Genomic DNA, 12887 nt, shown 5'->3' on the forward strand with positions numbered 1-12887 from the left:
GCTGACCTTCCGGTCCGCCGGACCAACCCTGGTCAGCTCCGGACCGGACCTGATTTTCGGACTTGTCTCCAGATCACTTCGATCGTCTGGTCCGCCGGACCAACAGTTGGTCCGGTCCGGACCAGACTCAGATTTCCCGGAAAAATCCAATTTTTCCGTCCAATCTTTTCCCGTCCGTGTATATCCATCCCTTATGTGTGTGACCCTTTAGGCTCCTCCGAAGACGGCAGTAAATACGAGATCCAATCTCGCTTTACAAATCTTAAGCGTTCTCTAGCAAGACATTATGTTTACCCGTATCGGAAAGAGTTAGATGTGATCTAACCGAAAAGCCAGAGATAGCTCCGACGATGATCCTCTTTGTCTCACGATATCATAATCGAACTCATAGTTCGAATGCTTTGGCGTATCCTGCGTAGACTATAAGAGATAGATGACATTCATCTATAGTGTGGCCACACATTTCTACAGTCTCACTCCTACGACGGGCCCAAGCGATATCTCTCTCTTTCGAGAGGGACAAAGTTCCATCTTGACTATCTACTATCCATTACATGATTCATAATGTACCCGAGCCACGCCTTTATAATCATCCGGTTAAAGATGACGTTTGACGCAGTCAAAGTACATTACTCGTCATGATGGATACAATAGATATCTCAGGTCTGAGGATCTAAAGTGAACCATCAAGTGAGATTCAAGTCATGGATTATATCCAATAGACAATCTCACGCGAGTCATCCAGTCACTTGTTCCAAACAAGTACCCATGACCGTAATCCGTATCCAATACGTATGATCATCATTATGATCATCGATTACGCCTCATGTTAGTCTTAATTCATCATTGTTCCCACAATGACAAACGACTAAGGAATTTAGGATCGTTCGTAACGATCCAGGGATTATCATTATTTATCAAATATGCAAAATAAATAATGAATAAATAATGTATTCATCTAATAAATACATCGTATCATACATAGTTCTCATATCGTATGATCATCCTAGAGCATTACATCCTTCAAAAAGATTATGCAAAATATGTTTTTATTCCGTGTTTAAATCGAAACGTGAAAGGGATATTCACCCAGACTTTTCCGTTTCCAAAGATATAATTGGCCCAAAACTCTTGTCAATTTTTTGATTATAAAAAAAATATACATAACCAAACAATTAATATATATATATATATAGAGATTTATGAAATATGAAAAATATTTTATTTTGTTGGAGCGTAGTTTTTGAAGTGATTGCTGTTTTTATTGAGATAAATTTTATATTTAATAAATTTTTTAAAATTATCATGTAATCATCACCTTCGGTTGCTTCTATTTAGGGAATAGGACTGCACATTTAAGGGTTAACAACAAAGCATAATAAAATGTTTCTGTTACAAAATGGTTATTATAAGACATCTCCATTTATTTAAATAGGTCCACTTATTAATTAAACGTTCGCCTAGTAGAAGTAACTGGTCCAGCCCTGTAAATTTGGGAAATTGGATTCCTGCCGTTTAATTTCTCCAGAGACAAATCAATGCAATTCCAAAAATATTTTTAATCAACTGTTATTTATGACAATATAAAAGAGTTTTTTTTAATATATATATATATTTACGTCGTAAAACAAGAAATATGAAAGGCTTATTTTCCTCACGGATTCCATTTAGTAAAAGCAGGTTGATGGACGATGATAAACATATAAGATGCATGCAAACATTTCAACTTCGATATTGCATATTGCCCCTAATAAAGGTGGCACATCTTCCATCCTTAAATGACACACATACACGTGTATGTGTATGTAATTGTGTGTGTTAAACTTAGCAAAATTATAAAATAAATTAGTTGATAGCTACACAAAAACCAAAATAATGTATACATATATATGTTATATATATATATACATATAACAAAAAGATAGTTTCATCTTAATTTTATTTAGTTGTTTTGTGTAATTCTTTTAGTCTTAAAAATAACTTGTAACAAATTCAGATTCATTAACTTGTTGAAATATTAGAATAATACAAAAAAAAAATCATTGGTGATTTTTTTTTTAATAATTTAAAAGTTTATCGCGTCTTTCATCCTATTACATCTTCTAGAGAACCGACAAAACCTATATGAATGAGTATTTCCAAGTGCAGATTCGAACCCGATTGGAAAAGAATTTTGCTCTTTTTCTTAGCGGTTGAACCACCCAATTTTGGTTAAATCATTGGTAATATTGTATACTACTCCTAGTAAAAAATGAGAATATATCTATATCTATATATATATTAGGAATTTTTAACATTTACAAAAATAGCTTATAGAATATTTGGAAAGCTACACAAAACAAAATGCCTCAATTGATTTAGACATGAAATTGCTGAAATCAATGCTCGGGTTGTTGCAACAAAAACTGCTAAATATGTTTTCCTTAACCCTTGTAACTTTTTATATTTCATTTCTGTATGATGCGTTTTAATAAATAATTGAATATATTACCAATGGTAATTATATTCAAGACAACAAATAATGTTACATTGATTTGAGATGAGAATGAGAATATTAAAAAAAAATATTAATGGAATGATATATATTCAGGGTTTATAATCATTCGAACGTAACCGTCATTAAGCAACCAAAATCATATTTGAGACATCAAAAACGACGGAGTTAGAGTTAATGCGTCACAAATCCACCGTTCCAACTGTCGCATCAAACCTAATATCCCTTGGAAATAAGGTTGCAAGAGAGAGAGAGAGATCCTAATTATATATATACATATATATGTACGTATATGTTTATATATATATATATGCATATTTTAAAATGAATAAAAGCCACTTGTCTTATTGTTTAGTGATATTGAAGCTTAAAACAACATGAATCATGAATATGTAAATTAATTTAATGATGAATACATGTATAAATAAAGATTATGATACACTAAACTAACCAACGTAAATCCCGAATAAAATAACCGTGTAATTATATGTGTGATAGACATGTTTCCAACGTCTTTTTCGTTTTGGTTTATCTCATTTATTTTTTTTACTGTGTGTGTATATATGGCACCTATATATATATATATATGTAATTATTTGTTTCTGTATATATTTATTTACAAACGAAAAATCTAAAAAATAAAAGAAATGTTATGGTGTTCAGTTATATTTAATCCATTTATATCACATTATGAAGCTCTTCTTGTATGGTCCATTTGAATGCGTTTCTGTAAATAATATTAGAATTGATTCCCTATTATTTTTTTTGGAAAAAAGGAAAATAATGATTGCTTCCTTTGACAATAAGAACATGGGGGTTAGTTTCTTGCGTGTATATATATAAGAAATTCGGCATCTTTTCCAACTAAAAAAAATGAAATATATAAAAACAAAACTAATATTGGAGAGGGCAGACATTAAATAATGTATGCACCTCCAACCTTAATTTAAAAAATAGTAGATATCCGATAATATTAAAATATAAAATTGTAAAACAGATAATCTCGATTTACAAATCTAAACCCGAATAAAAGTCATTCGATATCCCAAAAATAGATAATATTTACATATTTTATATACAAATTATTTTTTTTAATTACCACGATCGGCAATATCAAAAAATAGATATCATCACGAAATTATGTAATATTATTTTACACTCACATATGATCTATCAAGAAATTACGATGTATCGCGAAATTATTTACACTATTTTGTTAATAAGTACATATATATAAAAAAAAATTAGATATACATATAAATGAATTTCCATATACAAAATCCATCATATTAGATTCAAATGTTTATTTCAATTAAATAATATATTCAATTAAAGTTTTTTCTAGTTTTAACCTTTGAATCAATATGATTTCTAAATGGAAGGTTCATGCAATATTATTATCAAGAACAAAAGATAAAAAAAAATTATTAAATTTTATTAGAGGTGGAGAAAATGTGGGAATTGAGAATGACATGAGAGCTACCGAAAACAGAGAGAGGTCAATAAAGGTTGCATCACTTTTGTCAATTTGGACTATAAAATCTTCACATCTCCACTTTCTGCTTATGCTTAAATCCAATCCAAAACCGGTACCGTTAGCTTACCACTAAACCGAACCAAACCGAACAATTGAATTCCACGTCTCGATGCTTTCCGAATCATTCAACATAGACCAAATCTTTGTAAATAGAAATCGAGTCCTTGGTTATGACAATCGATACACGATACAATGAACCCTTTTCGTTAAATTCTACCAGTGATATAACATACGAAGAATTAAAATACAAAATTGCCAATTAAAGAGCTTGAAGGGGGAAAAAAGAGAGAGAAACTAATGTCTAAACAATTCTATGAAACGACAAAAGTCAGAAATTGCTTGCCAATGTTTCACACTTCTGCCCCTCATTCTTGACATGAAATCAAACGCAATGTGCAACTTCAATGACCTAATCATGTGTGAAAAATCACACATGTCATGACATTTTACTAACATAATTTTTAAGCCCATAGATTGGTTTTCCAAGACAAAAAAAAAAGGCTCAAATCTTTGCCATTACCAACTTAAATGAAACCATGGAACCACATGAACCATGAGATCTCTTCTATCCAAGAACCAATCGATCCACTACAATTACACAATAACAAGTTGATCACTAGTAAAATATGGCGGGGAAAATGTTTTGTTAGTTTCTCCCATGAATACAAATTTTGAATTGAATTCCCCCCTTGAAACGATTTCATCAAATAGCAGCCTGACTTACCGGGCAAGAAGCATATATGAAGTATATTTGTCAAGGTTGTGGAAGGTTTCATCGTTTTGGCCCCACTGTATATCGGTAACGTAGGCAAGCGAGGAATGATGGCTTTTCTTTTTAGGACTTTTCCCTCATTTTGGCTCTGGCGAAAAAAACTCCAGCCAAAAGACCTGAAGAGACCAGCACGATAAGAGAGACATAAGTTCCCAGGATTTTGGAACGTCTATGAGTCTTAATCCCTCAATAGAAGTTTGCTTACCGAAGAAAATGCTCGCAGAGTTCTGCAAACTGGTTGGTACATGGAAAAGAACTATGCCCGCGATGGACAGAGGAATCTTGTTCAGTGATCCCACGAGGCTGCAAAATTTGTATCAAAGTTATGATGCATCCCTTATTTCACTACTTGCAATTCCACATATATATGTGTGTATATATATCTAATTTCTTACCTGTATGTTGTCGCCCCAGTTTGGTGAAGAAACCACATCGAAGTGAAGCTAATGGCAAGGCCCAGAAACCCGCTTAATGTCATGACGCACCAGAAAACGGGCAATCGTAAAAGTGGCCTGCAGAATATAATATGTCGATTACTTTGTTTTCAGAATAACAAAAGTATGCATTTTAAGTTGAGAAGAAAAGGGACTACAACTCACGTTTCATAGAGATAATCAACTTCATTGAAAGCAAAGACAAGAAGAAGCCCGAGTGGTAACGAGAGTGTGTTATTAAGCAAGACCATAGAAAACTCGTTCAAGTTTCCAGATTTGGTAACTTGCTTCGCTGTGTCCATGATTTTTCTCAGAGTCAACTGCATGAAAAACAAAACAGAAGCAAATCATATATGAAGGCCAACTTTGACTTGTATACATTAGCCATTAAAGGGCTAAACTAGCCAACAATTCCTTGGGGCTTTGGTATTGTTGAACTTGATGGACAACACGAATTTACAACTATATTTTACTGATATGGCAATTCCATAAAAAACAAGTGAGGTGTTGATCACATGAATTTGAATCCTTTGCCAACAAAATGCTATTTAACAGAGCAATCTTATGTTAATAAATAATATAGCATGATGTAGCCCAGGAGTGTAAACGCATATATGGTTCACCGCAAGCTATCACATCCATACACCGAGGCCTTTCCAATTAGAGTGAGCAAAAGGCGATGAATAAAGATAATAGTAACTTTACTAAATATCATGAGCACAAAATCAACCCAGGAATCCATTGGTTACAACAAGGAATAACCATCTGGGCGGCTTTGTAGAGCTCTTAGATTCAATATATATATTGCTCAGCACTAAACATAGTTTTGGACGTCCATTTTATGCCATCATTTTTGTACCACCGATCTTTAAATGACATCATAGTAAAAATGAGACAATGAACACAAAAAGATTCATGACAGACAGTTCACTCACAGAGTACGAAGCAGTTAAGAAGCAATTAGCAATCTGCCAAGCATAGCCAACAGCGTGGAAAGATATATCAGTTATCCCCCCAGAAACTGCTGAAATGATCTGCACGTGAGGTGAAAAACCGCTGAATACACTATTATTTCCAAGATCCAATCCCCAAAGTATATCCGAAGAAAACATTATCTAACATAAAATGAATCTCCTTGCCCAAAAAAAAAGATGGCCAGTAGAGTCTTTGATTATATGTTCCCTCAGTGGATTTATGTATTTAATTTCAAACGCTTTTTGGGTGCAGGGACTTACCATTAAGAAGAGAGCAGTCCAAACTCTGCTCTCATGATGTTTGTTGAATATATACATCTCACCAACTGCAGTTATTACATTAGTGACATTCTTCAGGACAGTGACCATTGCTACGTTGATGTATTTCAAACTGCCAAAGGAAAAATAAAACTCAAATAGACAACCAAAGTTGAATAAGCAGAATGCATTCATTAACTTTCAAATGTTCTCCACAAATATTTGTTAAAACATAAATGATACCATAACAACATTAACATACAAACTATCATTAACACTTCGGTGTGTGGAGTAAACACCAGAATGTCTCAGTTCAGAAAGTTTATCAAGGACCACAAACTCTAGACCCTATTTTAAACCATTTAGCGTTAGAGGTTCTGCAGGAAGGTTTAAAAAGAAAGCACCAGATAAGGCAACGATGTGTTCCTACCTAAACATGCTTGTGATGAGCATGCCAACAAAAATCACGTTCACGGGAAACCAGACCTTTATCAGTCTCCAGGTTAGAGGTTCCGTCGATATCAAACCCATCAAGCTCAAAACCACCACAATGATCACTGAGATGAGATTCTGCACCGCAACAAAAGAATAAGACCATGAGACATCGCATCTAAAAACTGACAGAAAACTTGAAAACTATATTACTTCGATGGAGAAACCACACGTTATTTTGGTAAGTCACAGTAAGTACCTGGTATAACATCAAAGATATGCCAGCGTTAAAGTTGTAGCTGGAGAGAACAAACTTGTTCACCAATATCATGCTACAAGATGAAATGCAATAAGCTAAACCAGACAACAAAGCCTGATTTGGTAGTTTTCTGTGAACTGGCTTCTCTATGCCTTTTCCCGCCTTGCCATCTTCTAAGTCCACCTCATTGTGTTCATGGGACTTCATTGCAAACGATAACCTACAAGAGAAAAGAAAGAATAAGCATATGAAAATATGGGTTAACTTTTATGTTGGAGATCACGAAAGCAACACTCCATATTGGCTCAGCTACCAAGAACGCAAGCCTCTGGTTCATTTTAGTTGTCAGCATCTTATTTCTTGCTGTCAAATAAGATATATGAGAGCTGAAGCAAATAATAGCCAATTATGTTTATTTTCCGATCACATAAACCAATCTTTAAGGCGAACAAGCATCATATAACGAACATGGTATGTGAAAGACTTAAAATCTTTTTCAATATGGGTTTGATCCTGTTCCATTATTAACACATAGTTCTAAATCTTGCAGCAAATTACATTACCTGCCGACTTCTCTCCTTACTGGACTGGAGGTCTGACTCAGAACCCCAACTTCATGGAACTTATTCCCCCTGTCTCCAGTTCGGTTTAAGGTATTACTCTCCGCTGGGACATTCCTATCAAAAGAAACGTCAAGGGAATCCGGAGAAGCCCCAAACGGCTGAACCCTAAAGCAAAGAAATCAATTCTTATCAAGGCAGAGAATCAACATGGACTGCAGTGCTCATGAACTCCATCCCCAATACTTTGCAAAGCCCTGCTTCTTTTCAGCCGTAAAACATATATCCAAGCGGAGAAACGATCTATTATTAGCACTTTTAGTGTTGATGAACAAAACAGGTAAACTAAAGTCATCAAATTGAAGCGAAAAGCAGCTGATGCTTTAGAAATGGAATCAGCTCAACTCGAAATAAGTTGCCAATGGAAGAAGTAGCTATAATCAACAGAAATTCTGGGCTATCAAACCAATATATATATGCATATTCAAATCAAGAATCAGGTTCCGGTAAGAATCAAAATGCCAGAATTCTGAAGAATTTAAGCCAGCATCAAGTCAACGTCCCTCACTTAGCAACAGACCATCAAATTCAGGCAATTTCCATAAGTTAAAGATTTTAGCAACGAATCAAAGCTACTTCAACCACACGGATTAACATAATATTGGAACAGATTAAACCCATGAAACACAGATTAATCAAAGAAAACCCATAAAATTTTAGAAGTGAATCATGACAAAATAAAACCCATCGATCTCTGGGTTTTCAGATTAAACCCTCGAAAACCCATAAATTTTTAGAAGTAAATCAAGAATTTACCTCGGGCCCATAAAAGGAAAACACTCAAAAGAGCTTCGGAAACTGCAGAAAACACCTGCAGATACACTTGTATGCTCGCAATTGAGAGCGTAGCTATTCAAGGAAAGAAGATCGACACCGAATACGAAAGGAAAGTTGATGAAATGGAATAGAGATCGAAACCCAGTTATGAGTCAGACTGATTCATCAATCAACTCATTTTATAGATTAGGAAAATGGTTTTCCGATTTTTGTTTCCTCGAGTTTTGAATTTTCTCCCCCAAAAAAATATCTTGCTCTCTTTCGTAGACCCGATTCTAACCTACGCCGGGCCAAACCTACGCCAAGCATTTTCGAACAGGTATTAAACTGCAAAAGGGAGTAAATAATTAATAATAAAATACAGTTTAGTGCTAATCCATGTCATTTAATGCTAATAGTTAAATATATTGTCGTCATGCTTCCTTCATTTTCCATTCCATACTTCTTTTTTCCACAAAAATATTTAATCCAGTGTCCGGCACATTTATATTTTATATTTTTATTTTTTTATTATTACACTATTTGTCCGAAGAAATATAAACAAAATATACCCTACCATTCCTCGGATTTATATATAAAAATCTAATTTATACATGAAGTCTTTATTTTTTTATCCTAAATATAAACGAATTCGTCTTAATCTAATCAGATTTTATGTATTGAATTGGACTAAACTAAAACAAATTCGTATATACTTAAGGATAAAAATAAAACTCCTTCATAAATCTAAAAATTTTGATGTCTAAATATAAAAACGTGAAGAGTTTATAAACAATTAATATAAAAAACAGTTTGTAAACAATAATATATATTTAATTGTTTTATCTATGAATAGTTTATTTTTGATATAGAATATTTTATTAGGATTATATTGTCATAGGTTGTCGGAAGTTTTTAGAACCATTTTTTTTTTGGTCATTTACTATTATAATTCTCGAAAATCATTAAATCTTCCATAATCATTCTCGTTCACTGAAATCACTGTAAATTGCTTTTGGTTGGTTGGGTAATTGCATTAATATTGAAATAAAAATGCAAAAGCGTTGGGCAATGAATGACTTTGAAGTTTGGAGGGAGCAACCAATTGAACAGAGCCAACCGTTGACCTTTTTCTTGTAGGAGATTGACCTAATTCTTCCTTTTAACTAACTTTGCTCATTTGTCTCATTCAATATATATACATATATATATATATTTCCCCATTAAAGATGATTTTTCTATTTTTTATATATTTATTTAAATTTGTATTAATATCTCAATTAAAATCGTGACCAAACAACACTCAATTTATTCTGATTCGGCTGGATCAGATTTTGGATTTTGATTCTCTATTCATATGTTTTTTTTTAAAAAAAAATTATTAAAACTGAATAAATTAATAAGCTACATTGTACCTTTCTTTAATACAAATTTTATCTATTTCAGGCTTTTAAAGAATTATAAAAAAAATTACTCTTTTTTTTTTCAAAATAGAAAGTACGCTTTTTTTTTTTACTTTTTCAGCGTGTATATGTAAAAAAAATGTACGATAACAAATATTCAATTGATTAAACTCTGTCTGAATAAAATAAAACGGAAAATTCACTTGTACTGAAGCTTCGTAAATACAACAATATCCGACTCCATGAGCTTAACAAATAACTTCAAGGGAAAGGAGGTCAATCCCAAGGTAAATCCACAGCTAACAATACACCTTTATCAGCAGATTGAAACATGAACAAAAGCTTCCACAGAGAACCATATCTTGCATGATGATTATATGCTTCATTTTTCGCCCAAAAGAAAGGGAACAACACAACCGTTCAAGAATTGATTTGATCAATGTATTCAGATTGTTTTGCCTTGATAAAATCAGAGATCGATGCTGCATTACCATGCTTGATCACTCTCCCGTACTCCATGTACACAGCTCCATCTGCGTATTCGAGCTCCTCTAACCGATGAGTCACCCATAACGCTGTAACGTCTCCACCCTTGTTCGCGTTCAACAGATCCTTCACCGCCTTGATCACGCCCATCTGGGAAAACCCAAGAAAACGGAATCATCGATCAAAAGGAGTACTAAATCTTTTTGCTCAGTAACTTAAAATGCTAATACATCTGCCACAATCATTGCATATATCATATAGTTTCTCAAACGTTAAACGCCACCATGTTAATTGTACACGATAGATACATTGTCAAGAAGGGTCAAATGTTCCTACATACGAATTTGAGAAATATCGTTCATAATGTTAAGATGTTCAAATAATTAGGTACTCATAGTATAGTTGTGTCCCATTTCAAGCAGAAACCTAAGGAGATTAAATACTGAGCATTGGCAAATACGTCTGATGATTGAACTGACCTGGTCAGACTCGTCTAAGAAGGTTGTGAGCTCATCCAACAAAAGCACTTTGCATGCTTCAGCTAAAGCACCAGCAATAGCAACCCGTTGTTTCTGGCCTCCGCTGAGAGTTTGAATAGGTCTCTGAGAAAGAAACCCTGAATCCCAGTTTAGAAATCGGTAGCCATCTCACATTCATCACATCTTTTGGATTATTTATCAAGAGCAAGTTTGTGTAACCGACCTGCATATAATCACGCATACCGACAGCTTCCAAAGATTTTATCACCCTAGATTTAACTTCTTCTTCTGTCATGTCATATTTCCCAAGACCAAATGCCACATCAGCTTCAACAGTAGGCATGACCACCTGCGACAAAAAATCAATGTGTAACTGTTAATTTGTGAAATAATGGTCTTTGCAAGCTTAGCGGTCTTTAGAGTACAGAGGACAATGGAGAGGAACATAAGAAGACAAGCTCAAACGCAGTAAATTTTCAACAATTGACCTGTTGTAATGGAAAATTTCAAGTACTACAATATCATCAAGTAAAACGTAAACAGCAAACGAATCATCCTTATCTCTACAACTAACAACTCCTCGGTATTACAGAACATGAAATGCACCTGATGTTCTGGATTCTGAAACACAAAACTCTTCGGCCTCTTCACAGTGGCTGTGCCACTGGTTGGATTCACTAGACCAGCTAAGATCTGCAGAGTGGCAAACAACAGCATATGAAGGTAGTCAGTCTCAGTCCATTTGGCCATTGTTTCTTTTTTCTTAGAGGATAAATAGAAGTTGAAATATCTAATGTTATCTTACCCGCCCAATCTGCTCTTTTCATCAATCACAGAGCTTGTAGTGGTTCACAATCTTAATTTCCATTTCACAAATCAAAACCTAAGACAATAGAGAGACTATTCACACCATTTTCATCACAAGAAATTTCTTCCCCAAGGGCCTTTGGGAAAAATCATGGCAGGTTCATCAATCAAGGTTGTCTGCTAAAATGCACAATTCGATTTACTCCAACATTATTTCGAATCGAGTCTCTTGTTCTCTTGTGGATCACAAAGCGTATATCTAACCAAACGCTTCATTCTCCAAGCATTCAAAAGATTCTTAAAAAGCTCAAGCAAACCGAATCTTGAGTTAAACTTTGTGAAGAAGTGTGAGCGATTTCTTATTGGTAAGAACCACTAACAAGCAATCCAAAGAAGACAAAATCACCATAATCTACAAAAGATTATCATGGTTACACATAATCATTCACGAACAAAATCTAAAGTAAACCCCGCCAAAACCTCTAATCTAAACACGACACGAGCTGCCAGTGCAACTTGATCATGTTCTGCTCGAGTTCAGCGAGATGGGAAAGTAAGAGAAATGTGGAAAGACCTTCAAAAGGGTAGATTTGCCGCAGCCATTGGGGCCAAGAATCATCCACAACTGCCCAGAAGGAATCCGAAGGGAACAATCCCGAAGAATGGGAACTGATCGTCCTTGTCTTGTCGTGACGGAGAAGCAAAGATTCCGACACTCCACGGCGACATCATCGGTAACTCCGATCCTGCAACAGAAGAGAGAACCCGAAAACCAGAGAAGAACTTAGGGCGTGCTCGAAGAACACATTGGGCCGAAAGGGGAAAACGAAAAATAGGGTTTTCGAGACCTTGAAGGAGACGTTGAGCGAAGAGGGAAGAGACGAAGAGCAGAAGCTGGAATCAAACACTGAGCAGTCATTTGCAAATCCTTGGGGTTTCATTATAAAAATCCAAGAAATACATATATATGTATAAGCATGTATATATACATGTATAATTTTGTATATAGTATATATATTCATATATTTTTCTTTTCTTTCTGGCATAACAATTTTTAATGATATGAGACTGATTTGACGTAAACCCACGTTAGCTGTATTAGAATTATTTTTATAAATTAGTATATGTTCTTGAAAATTTTACGAATTCAGAATACTATTCGATACCATTTTAACA

At 34.3% G+C, this 12887-nt stretch overlaps 2 protein-coding genes across 11 annotated transcripts; both read right to left on the reverse strand.

The window, feature by feature from the left end:
- Positions 1–4214: 4214 nt before the first annotated feature.
- Positions 4215–8820, reverse strand: LOC104807154 (GDP-mannose transporter GONST1). 10 transcript variants are annotated; one of them, XR_770729.2, is made up of 12 exons: positions 8537–8820; positions 7724–7888; positions 7161–7380; positions 6900–7039; positions 6473–6602; positions 6173–6271; positions 5403–5557; positions 5199–5315; positions 5009–5106; positions 4756–4919; positions 4552–4619; positions 4215–4440 (listed from the first exon to the last, which is right to left on the reverse strand). XR_770729.2 is itself a non-coding variant. In XM_010532292.2 (10 exons), the coding sequence occupies exons 3-10, from the start codon at positions 7365–7367 to the stop codon at positions 4867–4869; spliced, it is 999 nt and encodes a 332-aa protein (XP_010530594.1). In that variant the 5' UTR covers positions 7368–7380; positions 7724–7826; positions 8537–8820; the 3' UTR covers positions 4437–4866. The 10 variants fall into 10 exon arrangements, 7 of the variants coding, with proteins under 7 accessions (XP_010530594.1, XP_010530589.1, XP_010530588.1 ...); XR_770728.2 differs by having other exon boundaries at positions 4215–4619; XR_770727.2 differs by having other exon boundaries at positions 4552–4919.
- A 1296-nt stretch (positions 8821–10116) lies between these two features.
- On the reverse strand, positions 10117–12656 carry LOC104807155 (ABC transporter I family member 10, chloroplastic). Its single transcript, XM_010532293.1, has 6 exons — positions 12560–12656; positions 12286–12457; positions 11511–11597; positions 11128–11253; positions 10905–11027; positions 10117–10575 (listed from the first exon to the last, which is right to left on the reverse strand). Exons 1-6 carry the CDS (start codon positions 12628–12630, stop codon positions 10360–10362), a joined length of 795 nt encoding a protein of 264 aa, XP_010530595.1. The 5' UTR covers positions 12631–12656; the 3' UTR covers positions 10117–10359.
- Positions 12657–12887: the final 231 nt, after the last annotated feature.

The sequence above is a fragment of the Tarenaya hassleriana genome, unplaced genomic scaffold (genome assembly GCF_000463585.1).
Source record: "Tarenaya hassleriana unplaced genomic scaffold, ASM46358v1 Cleome13, whole genome shotgun sequence".
Lineage (NCBI taxonomy): Eukaryota > Viridiplantae > Streptophyta > Magnoliopsida > Brassicales > Cleomaceae > Tarenaya > Tarenaya hassleriana.